Here is a 20,069-nt window from a genome sequence, read left to right as displayed (position 1 = left end):
ACCCTCCAATGTGGCTGAATTACAACAATTCTGCAAAGATGAGTGGGCCAACATTCCTCCACAGCGCTGTAAAAGACTCATTGCAAGTTATCACAAATGCTTGATTGCAGTTGTTGCTGCTAAGGGTGGCCCAACCAGTTATTAGGTTTAGGGGGCAATCACTATTTCACACAGGGCCATGTAGGTCTGGATTTTGTTTTCCCTTAATAATAACAACCTTCATTTAAAAACTGCATTTTGTGTTTTCTTGTGTTATCTTTGACTAATATTTAAATTTGTTTGATGATCTGAAACATTTAAGTGTGACAAACATGCAAAAGAATAAGAAATCAGGAAGGGGGCAAACACTTTTGCACACCACTGTATATTCAATTAAATTTTATTTATATAGCGCCAATTCATAACAGAAGTTATCTCATTGCACTTTTCCTATAGAGCAGGTCTAGACCGTACTCCTTTATAATATTGATAAACATGATATAGCAGTCTAACGGGTACTTGTGGCTAGCTAGCCATGTAGCCAGCTGCTTTGAGCTACGGTACTCAAGTTAATATAAAAATCTGAAAATACTTACATGATCATACAGTCGTCCTTTCTCCCTGTAGCCATTGTTGCTGTTTGGTGCGCAGCTGTTTTTTATAATCCGCTATGAGATTTGTTTTCAACAAGAAAACACTTCGACTAATGTTAGGTCAACACTACGTGCTAGCTAACATCAACTTTTACTGTAGCTGTCTAATGTCGAGTGCTGTGGGTTTTAGTAGCATCCCTACAATGTACTGTACTCTTTGATTGGATTAAAATGTAAATATTTACCTAATGTCTTATAGTGTAAGGATGATTGAAATGTCCTTTTACAGTAAGTGTCGCAATATAGGGCCCCTGTAATTATTAAGTGTATAAAGCTAGCTAGCCATATCCTAAGATTACCATAGATACATGAAACACCACCGCACAAAGTAACCCAAATCTATAGCTAATGTATAGCTACATGTTGCAAAAAGAATTCATAACTCTATCACAAAAGATTCATCACTTGACATGACTGTCTGAGTCTCACTCCACTCGACCATGAAATATGCAGGTGTCGTAATGTACGAGTCAGAACCCACAAATGCAGGACACAAGGAGTGAAATAGAAAAGTCAATCTTTATTCAACCCACGGTAAGTGCAAGAATATAGTCTTTTCTTGAGGGAGGGGGAAAACAGAGCCGTCCACTGCGGCTCTTAGTGAAGCGGTGAATCAAGTCCGGAATGGACTGCTCTGAACCAAGAACGGCGGGTGGTGATGTGAGGCCGGTCACGGATCCGTAGAGCGAGGTGAGCTGGCTCCAAGTGGCCTGGGGATTTCACCGGTGGGGTTGAGGACACCGTTGGTTCGCTGGCCAGCTGGGAGACTGCTGGTAAACTGACTGAACTGGGAGACAGTTGGTTAGCTGGCAGGGCAGGAGCAAGACGGGTGAACAGGTTAGCAGAAATCCGTGAGGTGACGTGGCTGATCACCGGCGAGAGGGATGTCTGCGGCAAAAAGCAAATCAGAGATGACCAAACACGAGATTACAAGACAGAGCTACTACAGTACTTAACTGTGAGGCACGAGGGGCCGTTACGTATGCTCGTACAGGTATACAGAGAGACGATCTGGCACTGGAGATGAGGAAGAGCCCAGTCTTTAAGCTGTAGAGACTGATGATAATTGATGACAGGTGCGCCGGTGATCGGCAGCAGGTGAGAGCCAGGGAAGCCGGAGCACATACACACAGACAAACGGAGGACAGACAAGACACACAGGGAAAGAGAAACTGCAGCGACAAAAGGCAGGGTGGCTGACCATAACAGCAGGTTGTGCAAGAACTGGTAACCACTGGAATGGAATGGAAGGGGGGAGGGGGAGTGCGTCATCTAGTGGCTGGATGTTATCGATAGCGCCTTTAAATGTGACATGTGCATAAATAATTAAATTATGTAACAGTGGAGGTTGAATGCAATGCACAATAAAAAGTCCAGTTTGATGATATATATGACGTGACAAGTGCAGGGATTCAATGAGAGATGTAACCCTTTCTTAAGAAAGGTGATTTCATATTAAATATCCCCAACCACATATTCTTGGAAATATAAAATTAAATGAGCAACTTCACATTTTACAATCACAGGCTATAAAACGCCCTTACGTAACAGAGATATTGGCTTTTGGACTCTGACCGGCAGACCAGCAGCTATTTGAAATGGAATGAAGCCCAAACAGGAGTTGAACGCGCCAAAACTTTATTTCTCAGAATTAAAGGAGAAATAATCTAAACTGTATAATGTGGGAGAAAAAACCTTCAGCTAGGCCAAATGTGTCCAGGTCCTCTCACACACTGTTTAATTCTTCTTCAATAAAACACTTGAGTCAAATAGAGTCCAATGCAATATAGATTTTACTGTAATATTAAAACAAAGTACACGTAAAACCGAGTTGGTTCATGAAGCAACTGAGCAGGCTCAATTGTGCATTCACTAATATTTCAGGGAGAGGCAGCCGGGAGCCGGAACATCACTAAGAGAGAGAGAGAGAGAGAGAGAGAGAGAGAGAGAGATGTGGCTTTGACAGTGGTCATGAGTTATGTAGCCAGAGACAACACAGTTACTGTCTGAATTTATGCCAGTGAGCTGGAGTTAGCTGCACTAGCACAAAAGGTACGTGGGTTTAAAATGAATTATTAATTGTATAGACAGACTGTGTGCGTGTAGTGGCTTACAGCTTACATTTAATGCGATAAGAATCTAGTTGATAGTTAAACTGCCACTCAGGAAAGTTTATGTTTGAATATTTTTTATTTTTTTTTGCTAACATTATTTTAACACCAGAGGGGCATTGACATTCAATAAAAACACAATAGTGGCATGGAACGTTTTTTACTTGGTTTTGGTACTTGTGAAGTTGAGTTTCGTTTCTCCCTCGTAGCCTCACCTGACGTTTCATCATGGCCGAAGTGGACGAGAGTCAGTTTTCTCTCATGAGTCTGGAGGATGAGCTGACCTGCAGCATCTGTCTGAGTACCTTTGACTGTCCGGTGACCATCCCCTGCGGACACAACTTCTGTCAGGACTGCCTCCTGGCCACCTGGAAGGACTCCTACAGCTGTCCTCAGTGTCGGACCCACTTCGCCACCAAACCGGAGCTGAAGAAAACACGGTCCTCAGCACCGTCGTGGAGACCTTCAACTTGAGGTCGACCAAGAGCGAGGCCCGCCTGACAGCAGAGGAGAGCAAAGCCGAGAAAGAGGATGTCATACGCTGCGATACATGTATGGAAGCAGAGGCGTCCCAGACCTGCCTCACCTGCATGGCCTCTTTCTGTGAGGAGCACCTGCGGCCTCACCGGGAAAACCCAAACTTTAGTCTCCACCAGCTGAGTGAGCCTGTAGGCGACCTTTCGGAGCGTATCTGCTCGGACCACCACAAGCTGATGGAGCTCTTCTGCACCCAACATGGCCGCCCAATCTGCAGCTTCTGCCTCCAGCAAGTCCACAAAGGCTGCCCCTTCGTGGCTCCTGAGGAGCAGAGGAACCTGAAAGAGGTTTGTGGGTCTCAGTATTCAGTATATAACACCAGTCTCACTACAGTCCGGATATCAGACTGGCCTAATCGGTTTTATGAAACGAATAATTTGACATTTTGAGAAGTATGCTTATTCGTGAATAAGTGTTTTTCTCAAAAAGTCGAACTGTTCCTTTAAGGCGGTTATCAACCTACTCGCTAACCCAACCTAATCCAGCTATCAAGGAAGTAATTTACAATTTGATCATTAAAACGTAAAAAACTTCACTAGACTGTTGTTATAATACATTTTAGCAATATTTTAGTCCTAAGAAGGTGACACTTGTGCTGCAATTTAAAGAGTAGGAATAATGCAGATGGTGTAAATGCAATATAAAAAGCATTGTTTGCATTGTGCTGTAGGCCTTCCATTGAGACTGTGGTGAGCAGGGTCTGTACAAAAACATAATTCTCTGTGTACTGAAGCTATGTTCTATATCTGTCTTTTAGTACGACCTCAGAGACAAGTTGGGTTTGCTGGACGGGAAGATTGAGAAGACAAAGACTGTTATGTTGCAAATGAATGACACGCAGAGCAAGCTGAAGGTATTTTTACCTATTACATTTCCTGTTTTTCACAAGAATTGGGAACAAATTAAATAATGATTCATATAGAAAGGAAAATGTGATGGCAATTACATAATGTCCGTTTGTCTATTTACTTTTCCCCTCATTCATCTATGGCTCCTCTCATGGTCCTTGCCTAGGACACAGCAACCAAAAAGAAGACAGCATTGGCAGCTGTGTATCAGCAGATGCGGGATATGTTGGCCCAAGAGGAACTCAAGGCCCAACATGAGGTGGACTGCGAGCTGGAGACTGGCCAGACGAAACTGCAGGACCTCATGAAGAAGTTAATTGAGAATTCTGAGAAGATGAGAAAAGCCAGAGAAGATCTAGACAGTCTGCTGAGTCAATCCCATACCCTGGCCTTTCTACAGGTGGGATGAACATTGTCACAGAAAGATAAAGTAGGGGAGGGGAGAAGGGAGGGAAATTGATGTTTAGCCTAAAGAGAAATGAGACAGAATAGACTGTAGAGAGAGACATCACAATTAAAATGAGGAAAGTGGTCTCAATATTGTATGCACTTGGAATATTCGTATGTTTTTTAAAGGGCCCCTCTTCATGCATTCTTGAGGCAGCATGGCTGAGGCGAGACAGGGGAATTGGCCTGTATGTTATTTGGGTGCATGCTATGTTTAAGCCACGAATGAAAGCAAATGTGGATAATTTTGTGTATAACTATTAGTCGATCAACAGAAAAGTAATTGCCTACTATTTTTATAATTGATCAATCATTTGCTGCTGGTTCCATCATCTGAAATGTGAGAATTTTCTGTGATATATGATAGTGAATTAAATATCTTTGTCAATATTTAATTTTGAATTATTAACAAATGGATTCATTGAGAAAATAATTAATCGATAATGAAAATAATCGTTAGTTACAGCTCTAATTTGGACATTTCTGACTTTGGCACCCCCCAGTGATACTTAAAAAGAGACCCTACACTTATTACAGCCAGGTCTTGCACGACTTGGGGAAAAAACACATCCCATTAATTTTCTTTCCCTTGTTCCTCACAGGCTTCATTTAACTTGCCTAAGGCTATAAAGTTTGACCCTTACACCCCTCGAATCAGCCTGGACTCCAAGAAGGTGACAGCAACACAGGGCTTTGCTGCTGCCCTGAAGGAGCATCTGACAGAGATCCTTAAACAGCCTGTTGAGGCCAGACTACCGATACTTAAACCAGGTGAATGTGCAGGTACATTTACAGTGCAGGATTTTACATTTGCAGATGTATTATGAAAGAATAATGAAGCCAATCATGTCCACTTTTGTCACAGAACTTAACACTGGCATTGTTGCATCTGGTGAGTTTGTGTCATGTGAGAAATACTGGAAATTAAATCAAATGTTGACTTTATCGATGCTGTGTTCTTTGGTGGTGGGCTAACTGTTTGAAATTCTGAGTACCTGGGATCTTCAGGGGCTGTGGCTCAGCAGATAAAACAGGTCGTCCAGTAAATGCAGGGTTGGTGGTTTGATCTCGAGCTCTTCCTGTCCTCCTGTGTCCTTGAGCAAGACACTGAAACCCAAATGGCTCCTGATGGTAGCATTGTAGCTTGCTGCCATCAATGTGTGTGTGTGCATTGTAGCTTGCTGCCATCAATGTGTGTGTGTGTGTGTGTGTGTGTGTGTGTGTGTGTGTGTGTGTGAATGAGTGGCAAATTGTAAAGCGCTATATAAATGCAGTCTATTTACTATTCACAGATGAAAAAGCAGTTCCTGTCTCAGGACCTGCAAATACTGGAAATACTGGATCTCAGCCGAAATCTGGTATGTTCATCTCTATGAAGGTATCATCGTAGCAAAAAATCTAAATACAGTACAACATGTACCTATAATAAAATATCTGCTCATGTTTATGATAAACATTCACACACGAAAAAAACTAAGTGTGAGTAGTGTGCATACTAAAGCTCAGAAGTTTTGATAAAATGCCTTCATACATCTCAGTCAAGCACATATGTGCTTTGATAGGAGTAAAAAAAAAAAAAGTAAAATAATTTGACAAGCATTTTGTAACACACAACTCTTTACAATGTGATAAAACACTTATGGGTGTACAAAATGTCTTCTGTTTTCACCTTTTCTGTTTCAGAACTATCAGAGCCCCAAAAGCAGAAAAAAACGCGCAGGTCCCACAGTCCAGGTCGTCCACCCATCCAGCCATACTTCCAAGCAGTTCCTGTACGTAATCCCTATATGGGACCACATGGAGGCTGGAATCTATCCCAGCATCCACAGGGTAGGTCACCAGGCTTTTATAGGGGTCCTCCATTTATAGCACATGAGTAAGACATAAACGTACAATCAAACACACAATATTAAATTGTCACACTGTGCATGACAGTGTGATTAACAAATTCAGAAAGACAATGATGCGACCCTGGGACACTGAGATGAAACAATGGGCTGACAGCAACACATACAGTAGACTACACCAATCTTCACTGTGATTGTACCACTTTTCTACTAAAACTTACAGTATGTCATCACAATAAATTGATTTGATTTGATGAATCAAGTCTTTACAGTCGAAGATGCATTAAGAAAGTATAGTTAAGCCAATCATGTCCAATTTTGTTGCAGACAATAACACTGGCATTTTTGGAACTGATGATTCAGTTCAAGTAGGAACTGGTGGAAACAGAAATCAAATCAAAACAAAAACTTTAAAATATTCCTCAAATTGGTGCTGCGTTGGGTGGGGAAAAAAATCAATTCTTAGATGCATTGCGATTCTCTCTTGAAAAATTATGTCTCGATGCAGAAAAGTCAATAATTGGAAATTGAACAACCCCCCACAAATGTATTTGTTCTTACTGACAATATGCCAGTATTTGAGTGCCTTACCTCTTACAGTAAGAATTATGGCCAATGAGCCACTGTTGAATGTTTACAGTTTTCAGAAAACCCCCCCCAACATTTTTTGCATGTACACCAATTACAATTGTTTTATCATTGTATCGTAGCCCTCTGAATCAAAACTGAATTGAATTGTGAGGTGCCTAGAGATTCCCACCCCTAGTATTGGGGTGACTGTTTAAAGTCATGTGAATTGAAAGACTATTGAAATGACACTGGCATGTTCTCAGGTAAAAGAGCAGCTTCTGCCTCAAGATTTACACCTTTGAGCCCTGGAACTCATCTGTCAAACTCATGCTTTATGATATGTGTAAAAAAAAAACACCTGACAAGCATTATATATCACATTTGACAGTTTAAGAATAAAATACATTTACATGTTGCCTATTCCTATTTCAGAGCCGCAGTGGCTGCCAGGGAATCTATTTCCCAGTCCCCACGATCCAGGTTCAGGTTCTCAACCCAAAGGCCCAAAGAAGAGAGCTCAAAGTAAGAAACTGTCACTTTTTTAATAAACTAATCATAACAATCTATAGCTGAAACTAATGCATTCTAATGTAATAAATTCTACCGTCATGAAGGTTATAATGTTCAGTTTTTGAGAGAGTTGTTGATTCAACGTAATGGTCATTTTGGAGGCTGTAGTTGTGGTGCTGTTGAATTGTATTGCGTTATACTGAGAGTCTTTTAGTTAATGCATGTTGATTGCAGTTACCTGTCACATAACACTTAACAGTTCTTCATCTTCTCTGCAGTTAAAAAACAAACTTATTGTTGTTGTTTTTTTAGAACAAAACAAAATAATAATAATAAAACTTTATTTATAAAGCACTTATCAAAACAAAGTACAAAGTGCTTCACAACAAGAGAAATAAAATACCACAGTGAATGACGAAATATAAAGAAATAAAATACATCAAATACACAAAAGCAATAAAATAAACAGTAAAATAAACAGCCAGTTCAGGTAAAATCAGGATATGCTTTCAGATAAAAATGTGTTTTGAGACGAGACTTAAACGAAGACACTGACTCAGACAACCTAATTTCTTCGGGCAAGTTGTTCCAGAGCCTCGGGGCCCTGATAGCAAAAGCTCTGTCCCTCTTAGTTTTCATCCTGGACTCAGGAACAGACAGGAGACCCCTGCCCGAAGATCTCAAACTACGTGAAGGTTCATAAGGGATTACAAGGTTTAAGTGGCCTGGCCATGAAGAGCCTTAAAAGTAATCAACAAGATCTTAAAATCAATCCTAAAACAAACAGGGAGCCAATGTAAAGAGGCTAAAACAGGTGTTATGTGGTCGTACTTCTTGGTCTCGGTTAACAGCCTAGCAGCTGAGTTTTGTACAGTCTGCAGTCGGGTCAAAGTTTTTTGATTAAGACAAGTGAACAGGCTGTTACAATAATCAAGGCGTGAGGAGATAAAAGCATGTATACCAGTTTCTGCATCACTAAGATTTAAAATAGATCGTATTTTTGCAATATTTCTGAAGTGATAAAAACATGATTGGACAAGCTTAGTGATATGTTGCTCAAAACATAAATTGCTATCAAACAGGACACCAAGATTTCTTGCAACAGGTTTGATATGTTGTGACAGGTTACCAGTAGATGGCAGTATTTGTTTAGTGATGTGTTGGGGCCCAATAACAAGGATTTCAGTTTTACTTGAGTTGAGCTGAAGAAAATTTATAGACATCCAATTTTTTATGTCAGACAGGCAGTCCTGCAGAGAACTCAGCGTACTAAGGTCAGTGGGCTTGACGGGGAGGTACAACCGCGTGTTATCCGCATAACAATGAAAAGAAATACCATGTCTGTGGATTACATCACCCAAAGGAAGCATGTACAAGGAGAACAGTATTGGTCCCAGACTTGAACCTTGAGGCACACCGTACTTGATATGGGAAAAGGATGACATGAAGTTATTACAGTTTTTTTTCTAATGGCTTGAGCACATTTTTTGTTACTATTGGCTATTTTTGCAAAACTCTACACATAAATAAGAAAACCCTTCACCAAATCAGCAAAACATTTTAGCTCTTTTGCAAAAGCTAATAAACCTTGCTTAACTCTTCAAAACTTCGTAAAAATGGTATTTTCGTATCAAACAGTTAACACAAGCCATCACATAAATAAGCACACAATGCGCCAACTACACACTGATGGTATGAATAAAAAACACATCTGGCTTTTGCTTTCTCTGTGCACAAGCTATGTCAGTTTGAGGTCATACTTTTGTCATAGTTCTGTAAACATACAGGGATCCAAACTTCAAGTACTGGTGTTTATTTACACATATCAAAACAAAACAACAAGTGTTTTTTTCCAAGACAAAACACAAAATAGTAATTTCACTGAGAAAAAAAAAATCAGTTTACATCGTGTCGTCTCTCTGGGTCCGGCCACAAAATTTCGTCTACATCACATGCAATGTCCTCTAGTCCAAGGCACCGGGGAAAATATCTTCTGGAATGCCGTATCCAGGCCTGACATGATGCCTGGTCAATATCCCTACATGCCTCCTCCATTGCCTGTAAAAGGGCTATGCGTTGATGGGGATGACGGTCATAGACCTTCCAGCGCCAGGCAGAGAAGAACTCTTCAATTGGATTCAAGAATGGAGAGTATGGGGGGGAGGTTGAGTACAGTGAAGAGCGGGTGATCTGTAAACCAGTTGCGGACCAAAGCAGCCCTATGGAAACTAACATTGTCCCATATGATGACATATCTGGTCTGCTCTGGTCTCTGAACATTAGTGAGCATGTCATGTAAGGTGTCCAGGAATAAGACGGTGTAGTCCCTCATTCGTCCAGGAGTGTTCTATCGTAGAAAAGGTTTCAGTCGTAGTCATCTGGACACTGTTTTCAGAATCAAGACGTTTCGGCTCCAATCCGGAACTCACATCATCCACTACAGCACAAGCTGGGTGTAATCCGGACATTACAACACAGAGCCAAAGAAGTGCCCACAGGCTCAGCGGGGAAGAAGAAAGAGGAAAGGCATGTCCAGAATGCACTCTCAGCCTGTGGTTATCCTACTTGGGCTATCAACAAAGTTAAAAGAGCCAAAAAACAGGACAAAAGTGTAACTGAACCGAGAAGGAACGGTGTCTCCATTCCTTATGTATCTGGACTGTCTGAAAAACTACAAAGGATCTTTAGACAGCATGATGTTCCTGTCTTCTTTAAACCAGGCAACACTTTAAGACAGAAACTCGTTCACCCTAAGGACAAGTTACCCACACAAAAACAGAGCAATGTTGTCTACTCCATTCAGTGCAGTGAGGAAAACTGCAAAGAACGGTACATAGGCGAAACCAAACAGCCACTTCACAAAAGACTTTATCAGCACAGACGACACGCTAACTCAGGATTACAGAGCGCCGTGCATTTGCATTTAAAAGCTACAAACCACACATTTGAAGACAACGAGGTGAAGATTCTTAGTAGAGAGAAGAGTTGGTTTGAACGGGTGTCAAGGAAGCCATTTTTGTGAAGAAAGAGAACCCTCTTTGAACAGAAATGGTGGTCTGAGATTTAATCTGCCCAAAGTCTATCAGAGTGTATTATCACCTTGGTCACGCCTATCACATGCTAATCAGGCACTTAACAGTGATGAAGTAGATGCAGCCAGAGAACAATAGGCCTGATTACTGATCACTGGGCCATCTTGAAACTATTAGGTCAGTTTCAGGTGAAACTAGCTATTAACAGATACTCAGGCAGATTCCCTCCTGAGGGCAGGGTTTATGTAACTCAGATTAGCTTAAATTTCCAGTTCCCGTCCAATTTTTTCACAATTGAGAATGACTTCCGGATGGGAGCCGAAACGTCTTGATTCTGAAAACAGTGTCCAGATGACTACGACTGAAACCTTTTCTACGTGTCCAGGAATGTAATAATGTGTGCAGTGTTATATGGGCCTAGGGTTGAATGATGGTGAACATCACCATTTTGACTAATAGCTGCACACAAAGTTATGTTACCACCATGTTATCCTGGGACATTGATTATGGCACGGTGTCTAATAATGTTCCTGCCATGTCTCCTTGTTTTAGTGAGGTTAAAACCTGCCTCATCCACAAAAAGCTGCTCATGACCCATGGCATCTGCCTCTAGCTCCATCACTCTCTGGACAAGACAAAACAAATGCAGCACAGTAGGCTCATGCACAGTACTACAGTATGCACTTCCAGATTCAGTACCAATGATACTATAGCTTACCTGCACATAGTCAAATCGCAGTTGTTTTACACGTTCAATGTTTCTTTCAAAAGGGATTCTGTAGATTTGTTTCATTCGGATTCTGTTGCGGGCAAGTACACAACTTAATACAGAAATGCTCACATTGTGTATGTTTTGGAAGGTGGTGTCATCCTCAATTATGCGCTGCTGAATTTCTCGTAGCCTCATGGAATTATTTGCAATCACCATATTGACTATATGGGTCTCTTGTTCTGCAGTGAACATTCTTCCTCTGCCCCCAGCATCTGGACGTCTTGCAATTCTGTAAAGTAAAAATTTCAGTATTTTTACATGTATGGTATTGTTTCGCATTAGAGTATGGCAGTGCTACAAAACTTAGTGCAAAGTGACTGTACTAACCGATTTTCATTTCGAAATGTCCTTATGATGCTTGCTACAGTGTAGCGGCTCAAGTTAGGCTGAACCCGTTGGCCAGCTACCCTCAGGGTCATTCCATGGTTGATTACATGGGCCACTATTGTAGCTCTGATGTCATCAGTAATTCTATTTCTTACTCTTCTTACCCTTCCTCTTCCCTCTCCTCGTCCTCCTCTTGCTCTTCCTTGTCCTCTTCCTCTAACTTCACCTCCTTGTCCTTGTCGTCCTCTCCCTCTTGCTTCTTCACCTTCGCGTCCTCTTCCTCCTACTTCTTCACCTCCATGTCCTCTTCCTCGGCCTCCTCTAATTCTCACTCTTCTCACTCTTCCTGCTCCCTCCATGGTACTCCACATGGACAGCTTACCCGTGGCTTATTTATATTGCTTAGGCTGATTGCAAAGTGAACTAATTATCTAAAACAGTTTTCACATGTGACAGTGTGCCAGACAGTTGGCAAAATAGTGTAAATAATAGCCATACATGTGTATAGTTTTGCTAGGAGTGTGTTAATCATTTGGAAATTGAGTGTAAAGCAGTGAGTTGTGTTTACACTTCCGCAAAAAGAGTGCTGTGCAGTGGATTGTACCTACAGTTTTGCAAAGTGTGTGTTACAAAATTGCAAACTGAGTGCAAAGCAGTGTTTGTGCTTTTAGTTTCGCAAACTCATTGAGTGGTTTAATAAGTATTAATAGTTTTAGAAGTTGTGCTATAAGAATCAGGGTTAGGGTTTAAGCATTCAGAAAAAACTGTAATGCTGACACAGAATTTCCTATTGGACAGATAAGATGAGAACCAGTCTAGTGCAGTGCCAGATATGCCCACCCAGTGCCTCAGTCTATCTAAAAGAATGTCATGATCAATTGTATCAAAAGCAGCACTTAAGTCCAACAGCACAAGAATTGAACACATACCTGCGTCTGCATTCATTAAAAGGTCATTGGTGACTTTGAGAAGGGCTGTCTCAGTGCTGTGGTGTTGACGAAAGCCAGATTGGAACTTTTTAAAGGTATTATTGTTTTGCACAGTAGCAAGAAGCTGCTTAGATACAAGTTTTTCGAGAATCTTCGAAATAAAAGGCAATTTGGAGATTGGGCGATAGTTATCCAGGAGGGTGGGATCAAGCCCAGGTTTTTTTAGGACTGGCTGGACACAAGCTGTTTTAAAGAAATCAGGGACGCAGCCAGTAGAAAGCGAGCTGTTAAAAATAATTTGTAAAAGGGGCGCAATACAATTCATAACTTCCAATAAAAACCTAGTTGGGATTTTGTCCAGAGGGCTGGAGGACACTCTCATAAGAGACATGATGTCCACGAGTTCAGGCAGAGTAACAGCAGAAAAATTGCTCAAAGAATCCCTGAGCGGGTGATCCACATCTAAAAAGTAGGGCTGTAGTCAACCAAAGAAATGCTTAGTCGACCAAAGTCCTGTCCTGCGCAACGATCAGTCGACTAAAAAAAAAAAAGAAAAAAAAAAAGACGCAATGTCTTTTTTGATTGAACATTTATTAAACAATTATAATAGAGCATTTATAAAACAACAACGAAAAACATCAATAATACATAAAACTATAATAATACAATTCTTTGAAAATTGGGTTATTTTTTAAACTGCAAAGTGAGGAGTTCTGTCCTAGGTCTATAGTGACCGTCACAATCGTGCACCTGACCAGACCACACCACACGCTACAAAAAATATAACTGCTAAAACTGCCAAATAATGAAAAATCCTAACAAAAGCTCTCGATTATGCAGGCTGTATATTCTTTACTTTCAAAGCTATGGGTTAACTTTTGTCCAACCGATCTAGGCGTTTTAAAACAAACACAAACAAACCCAAAATAGCCTAAAAAAACACTAATAATAATAGGCTGTATAGTAGGAAGGCCTATAGATTTATTTTCGTTTTGTTACATTATATAGGCTATTTTCAAACGCGTCAACTGTACAAATAAATTGAGTCAAAATCTATTGAGTCAGCATAATAAAGCCGTTAAGGCTACTTACAGATCTGCAGGCCTAGTCCACCTTTTTTATGTTGTGGGCCAAAAACACTAAAATGTCCACATTCTTGGGTAAAAGACAGCTCCTCGACTTGTTAACAATAAATCCTGCTTTGGAAAATATGCGCTCTGCAGGAGTGGAGGTTGCAGGGATGCAGAGCAGGCGTTTGGCTGCCCGAGCAAGTCGTGGATATCTCTCCTCATTATTTTTCCACCACGCAAGTGGCCCAGCAGTGTCCACTTTACTTCTGTCCTGAAGATAATCTTTCATTTCGTCGCAAGAGGATCTTTGTGCGCTTGGCTCATCAGGATCATCCTCTGCACCATGTCCACAAAGAAGCATCGCTATCTTCTCTTTTGCCGTTTTCTGTTTTTTTGCCAACGGGTCCTCATCATCCCCTGTCTGCTCTGCGCTGTCTCCCGAGAGGCTTAGCCTTTGTGCTAGTTTTACGACTTCAGAATAGGCCTCATCCCGTTTCTCATCATTAAGAAAAGGTAGCTGTTTGAAGCGCGGGTCCAGTACTGCAGTTAAAATGTACAGGCAGCTTGTCATCACAACTTTCCATCGACTATCTATTTCCTGCGCAAGCTTAAGTTTCAACTTCTTCTTTGTTGGACTATCGTTATCTGTGATGGCAAGATGACTTTTTTTTTAGATTCTCAAGCATTGGGAAGGCCGCTGACAGGGATGTGTTAGCCTCCTCCGACAACAGCTCGGTCAGTGTAATAAAGGGCTTAAGAACGTCTGTGATGTCTTCAGCCATATTCCACTGCTCTGTTGTCATGTCCAAAGCTGTCTGACACATTTATATCTCGCTAACCGCTTTTAGTTGATTGGTCATATTGGTCGTTGAGCTATGGTAAGTTAGCTTTAGGCCGCATAGCTTGCACTCCACAGTCTTGTCGTCTTTTTTTGTAAAATGCAGCCAAACAAAAGATTTAGATTTCTTGGACATTTTTTCGACTAAAGCCCAAAACAAGTAGCGTTCTAACTGAATGAATACAGCAAAACTACCTATATTCCGTACTGAGCACGAAGCAGCAGTGCAGCCAGCCACAGGTGCGGTTCCCGAGTGTTCATGTGGTGCGCTAAACTGTGGCGCCGTTATAAAATAGCCTAAATTAAAGCATTTAAAGTTTGGTATAAAACATAGGCTAATTATATTTAGAATACAGTAATATATAACTGCTAATAAAGGAATAAATATCAAGGAGTAAATCAATGAAAATTTCTTTATTGGTAAAAAAAAAAAAAAAAAAAAAACTGGTCGACCAATGAGAATGTCAGTCGACCAAAACGGCATCAACCGATTAGTCGACTAAACGACTAAAGTTGACAGCCCTACTAAAAAGGCAGGATTGGGGGTGATATCAGATCTTATTAACTCCACCTTTCCAGCAAAGTGCAAAAGAAACTTTTCACAATCAGCATCACACTCAGCAGGGGCACAAGGAGAGGCAGGGTTAACTAACTGATCCACAGTCTTAAATAGGAATCTGGGGTTGTGCTGATGGGCAGAAATAAGTGCAGAGAAATGACATGTTCTTGCATCCTTCACCATCCTATTATAAAGGCGTAATAACTCTTTCATGGCCACAAAGTGGACCTGGAGACCTGATTTCTTCCATCTGCGTTCTGCTCTTCTGCATTTCTTTTTACAGCTTCGAATACTGTCATTTAACCATGGCTGTTTTCTAGTCTTTGAGTTTGGTCTATTTTCCAGAGGAGCTATGAGATCTAAGGTTGAAGAACACAGGTAGTTAAAATAATCAACCAAATCGTTGGTGTTGGAGGGACTGGGAAACACACTGCCAGGAGAATTGAACAGTGTACAGAATTTTAAGGCACTATGCTCATTAAGGATGCGTGTGTACTTAGGGCGGGATAAGAATGTACTAGCAGCCTGTAATTCACAGTTAAAAACAATACATAGGTGATCGGATACAAACATGTCCCTGATTTCCACAGATGGAGTTTTCAGGTCCAGACTAAAGACTAGGTCTAAGGTGTGGCCACGGGAATGAGTTTGGCCAGACACATGTTGTTGAAAGTTAAAAGAGTTAGTGATATTTAAAAAATCAGCAGCAAGGGCATTAGAGGAGTCATCAACATGAATATTAAAATCACCACAAAGAAGAATTCTAACATAATTTAAAACAAGACTGGATAAAAACTCAGGGAGTTCCAACAAGAAGGAGCCAGCTGGTTTAGGGGGGTGATAAATAATAGCAAATATGAGGAAAAGAGATAAAATCATTTAAAATAAACATTTTGTTAGAGAGGGATCTTACATTGAGAAGAGCCATCTTAAAAAGTCTGTGCTGCTTCAGATTTGAGGTTGAGACTGGAGGTAGGGTTCTGACCCGGATCTTTATTAAGTTATTATTATTGCTGTGTCGGCTGTGTCTGTTTCGCACTAAGGATCTATCCGAAATTACCACAGAAATGTAAAACGTGGCACTAGAGGGATCCGGGCGTCCCTCCAGTGGAGGAAAGTCCTGCGTATCCAGGATGTCAAACCTGTTGGCCAGCGGGAGGTCCCGATGTGAAGGTGGAGGAGGCAGGCGCTTTGCACCATGTCTGTCCTTACAGGCTACGGTCCAGTGCTCCGGTTGTTGTGGACTCGAACTCACTGGAGCCTTCTCACCACCCCCGCCGGCGAGTGACTGTGCATCCACTGGGGCTCGGCACGGAGTAGAAATGGCCATGGCTTTGGGTTTTGCACCCATGAGGAGCCACGGATCTTCAGGCTTAGCTGAAACGGCCTCATGCTCCGGTGTGCCAGTGATGATGGAGCCGAGCCATGGAAGAGTGGGATCATTGTCCAGTGTTGGAGTGGAGCAGTCAGGGGAGTGAGAAGGGATGGTCTGGTAAACCACGTCGAGTTGCAGCCAGCTTAAAATCACTTAAGATCCACGCGTCTGATGACTGAAAAGTTTTTCCAAGTTAAAACATATAGGTAAAGCAGTGGCCAGGAAAGCAGTGTAGCGTAGAAAAAAATAAGCTCCTCAATCCAAAGAAGACAATACGGGAAATATGAGTCAAGCCCGTTCAATGGAAAACCTGTTGGAGTTCGGTGGAAAAGACGAACCCAGAGGCCGTACTCCTGCAGCTGAACCAGGTAGACACCATCCATTAAAAAGAGTACTCCACCGATTTAACATTGCAACTTTGTTGGACTCATGATGGAGAGTTTAAAAAAATATATACATCAAAATCGAAGTAGCAGAGCCAGATATTTCATCTTTTTTATTCCACACATTGTTCTTCCTTGTAAAAACCGGGAGCCTGGTAGCTCACCTGGTAGAGTGTGCGCCCCATGTATCAAGGCTGAGTCCTTACTGCACCTGTCCGGGTTTGAATTCCACCCGCGGCCCTTTGCTGCATGTCATCCCCTGTCTCTCTCCCACGTTTCCTGTCTCTCTTCAACTGTTCCTATTGAATAAAGACAAAAAGCCCAAAAAATAATCTTTTAAAAAAAAAAAATTTAACGGGAGCCTACATAACCCACAATGCAACTCGATTGCTGACAGTTCAGTCAGATATTTGGTGGGTTATGCTAGTTGCGGCTAATGTAGCCTGGAGCTGCTAGCCTCAAGCAGAGATGAGGAGCGGGCTTCAGAGGTCTGGTAAACTCACTTTTTTCCAACTCCACACCCCTGGATTTTTTTCATTTTCAAACTTGTAGTCTTCAGCCCCAACCGACGCTGACTCAAGTGACGTCACTTGAGGTAATTTATCAGACTTTGCGTAGCTCCCTCTGGAGCCACAAAAGGCTTCATATAACTTTTTTCACATATGCAGTGGTACTCCCCAAGACCTGTAAACAGACTTTGATGTGTAAAATCAGTGGAGTTCCCCTTATTTTAAATTTTTTTTAAGCTTTCATTTGTCATCCCTGAGCCTGATGACAAATAACTTTTTTGTCTTCTGTTGTAGAAACTTCGGACATTCCCCCAAACATAACATCTGCTGAAAAAAGAACCGAACTTCTGAAATGTAAGTGTATGAGCGTAGCAGGTATCTTCCCCTCATATGGTAATAGCAACCGCCTTTGTTATTTAAATGGTCTTTTTTTTCTGTCCCTACCAGATGGCACGGTACTCACTTTGGATCCAAAGACGGCCCACAAACGCATCGCACTGAGTGAGGGCTTCACTAAAGCCTCTATTTCAGATGAACACACAAACTACCCCGACTGCCCTGAACGCTTCGCTGTCTGCTCCCAGGTGCTCGCCTCCAAGGGTTTCTCTAGAGGGCGCCACTACTGGGAAGTCCGACTGAGCAGCAGCAACTTCATTGGCATTGGCTTGGCTTACAGCAGCATTGACCGCAAAGGTCCCACCAGTCGACTGGGCCGCAACGCCCAGTCCTGGTGTGTCGAGTGGTTTAACATTAAGCTGTCGGCTTGGTATAATAGCAGTGAGACCGTGCTGGTCAATCTCAATCCAAAGCGCATAGGTGTGCTGTTGGATTGCGAGGAGGGCACTGCTACGTTCTATAACGTGGCAGACCGGGTATATCCCTTCCACTCCTTTGTGTTCCCTTTTGCTGAAGCTGTGTATCCAGCTTTCTGGATTTTCTCAAGTGGCTCGTCCATTTCTTTGTGCAAGCTGCAGGCATGAGGAGCATATGCATATAAATGGCATATGCAGGCACACACCTACACACAGTCAGCCCTTTGTTCTAATTATTGTCATTAATAATGGAAAAGAATACTATGCTAGTTGTATTTATAAAGCCAGTCTTGAATATTTGTGACAGCAAAAGTTTAAAAATATTTAATATACCCAACATTGGCTAAAAAAAATGTTTCACATCAAGAGGCTGACCAGTTATACCCCCCAGCTAACAGCTAACAGTATGTCAGTACAGTGTTTGCCGTTAAGGTTATGGGGCTGGGCGATATGGCAAAAATGTTATCAAGATATTTTTTCATATCAGTCGTTAAGTCATGATATGAATAATTTCTGGTGACCTTAAAGATTCCCTTAAGCTTAAATAGTCTCTAATAGTAGATTCAGATTGTACAAATGACTAAGAACTGTTTGGGCTGCAAACAGAAAAACAGTTTAAATTCTTGTCAGTATAAATTCCACATGTAAAGTCCTTGTCACTGTTGAGATGTCACTTTCTTTACTGACACTCAAAAGTTTCCTCTGAAGGAGTGCTCATGTATTCCATTTATCCATCCAACTTTTGATACCAAAACAATAGCATGCAGTGTGTTTAGCTAACTCAACCAATGCTGTTGAAATGGGTTGTCCATTCCTAGAAGATTGCCATGTGATTGGCTTTAAATAGATTTGTAGATGTGATTGGCTTTTCATTGTACACAAGCAGTGTATCCTACAGACAGTGGATTGAAGCTTCTCATTTTCATATCATGGGAATTTTTTTTTATCGAGATAAGTGAATATATCGTTTGTATCACCCAGCCCCATATGGACACTTCCTAAACTCTTTGATGGATTCGGCTGATGAGAACAGAAGTCATACAGGCTCTGTTCTGACAGTCTCTCTTTTTTCCTTTTGATTATTTTTTATGGCATTTTGCCTTTTACTGGTGGACGTTGAGCCAGGAAATAATGGGGAGAGAGAGAAAAGGATGACATGCATCTGGATGGATGCCATATCTGTGGTGGTTTTATTCAGTGTACCCAACAGGAGATGCATGGACTAAATATGAATATATTTATGTGATTGTCTTAAAATTAAAAAATATATTTTTTCTATTACATTTGAATCATAAATTAAACCAGTGATTGTTATTAATAAAATATGTTTTTCTCTCTCAGACACTCTTCTTTTTTTCTTTTTAAGAAGCCACAAGTGGTTTAAGGAGCAGTCCAACATTTTGGGAAATTCCCTCTTTTGCTCTCTTACCTACAGATGACAACATTGATATCAACCCCCATCTCTGTGTGTCTCATTCAGATGTGGGTCCAGAAGCACAGAGATGACACTGATCTTTGCATGTTATTCTCAGTGACCCTTGCAAACTATATTTATTTCTCAAAATGTCAATATTCCTTTATTCTGCTGATCCCAAATGTTGAGCGTTTTATGTGAAGATGAAAACCATCATCACTATCTCTATCTGCTGTTTACATTCCACCAGACGCAAATTAAAAAATGCACTGCAGAATACTGGGTGTAATACGTGTTATATATTTAATCCTGTTATATTTATAGACATCATATTCCTATCATGTTGCATATACCAGTTAATTTTAGAGTGTCTTTACTAGTTACTCTTTATTCCATGTGTTCACATTTTTCATGTTTTTCAAAGCCTGGCCAGTGTGTGTGTGTGTGTGTGAGTGTGTGTCTTTGGCTTGCAAAGTCATATTATTACTTAATACTATGGCCACTGAATAAACTCATTTATAGTTGGCTGGCAGATGTGCCTTCAGTG

General features: G+C 41.2%; 2 protein-coding genes and 1 long non-coding RNA gene across 3 annotated transcripts in view; 2 read left to right on the top strand and 1 right to left on the bottom strand.

Annotated features, from left to right (window-relative positions):
- The window catches only part of LOC122872559 (E3 ubiquitin/ISG15 ligase TRIM25-like), a 43,956-nt gene extending 24,508 nt beyond the window's left edge, over nt 1–19,448 (top strand). Inside the window, exon 13 of the transcript XR_006377218.1 lies at nt 18,541–19,448. The gene's annotated coding sequence lies outside the window, so the exon portion shown is untranslated. The remainder of the gene's footprint in view (nt 1–18,540) is intronic.
- Nucleotides 934–3,045, bottom strand: LOC122872688. Its single transcript, XR_006377248.1, has 3 exons — nt 2,908–3,045; nt 1,625–2,544; nt 934–1,520 (listed from the first exon to the last, which is right to left on the bottom strand). It is a non-coding gene; the product is annotated as an uncharacterized LOC122872688 (long non-coding RNA).
- Nucleotides 2,531–19,448, top strand: LOC122872611 (E3 ubiquitin/ISG15 ligase TRIM25-like). The gene is given in 12 exon segments (XM_044188738.1): nt 2,531–2,684; nt 2,953–3,173; nt 3,176–3,567; nt 4,038–4,133; nt 4,295–4,528; nt 5,178–5,358; nt 5,441–5,467; nt 5,868–5,933; nt 6,259–6,405; nt 7,425–7,514; nt 17,591–17,650; nt 17,744–19,448. Coding segments are annotated over 11 exon segments (2,028 nt in total). The 5' UTR covers nt 2,531–2,684; nt 2,953–2,971; the 3' UTR covers nt 18,277–19,448.
- Nucleotides 19,449–20,069: the final 621 nt, after the last annotated feature.

The sequence above is a fragment of the Siniperca chuatsi genome, linkage group LG3 (genome assembly GCF_020085105.1).
Source record: "Siniperca chuatsi isolate FFG_IHB_CAS linkage group LG3, ASM2008510v1, whole genome shotgun sequence".
NCBI classification, from domain to species: Eukaryota; Metazoa; Chordata; class Actinopteri; order Centrarchiformes; family Sinipercidae; genus Siniperca; species Siniperca chuatsi.
This window is presented reverse-complemented; position numbering and strand designations above follow the sequence as displayed.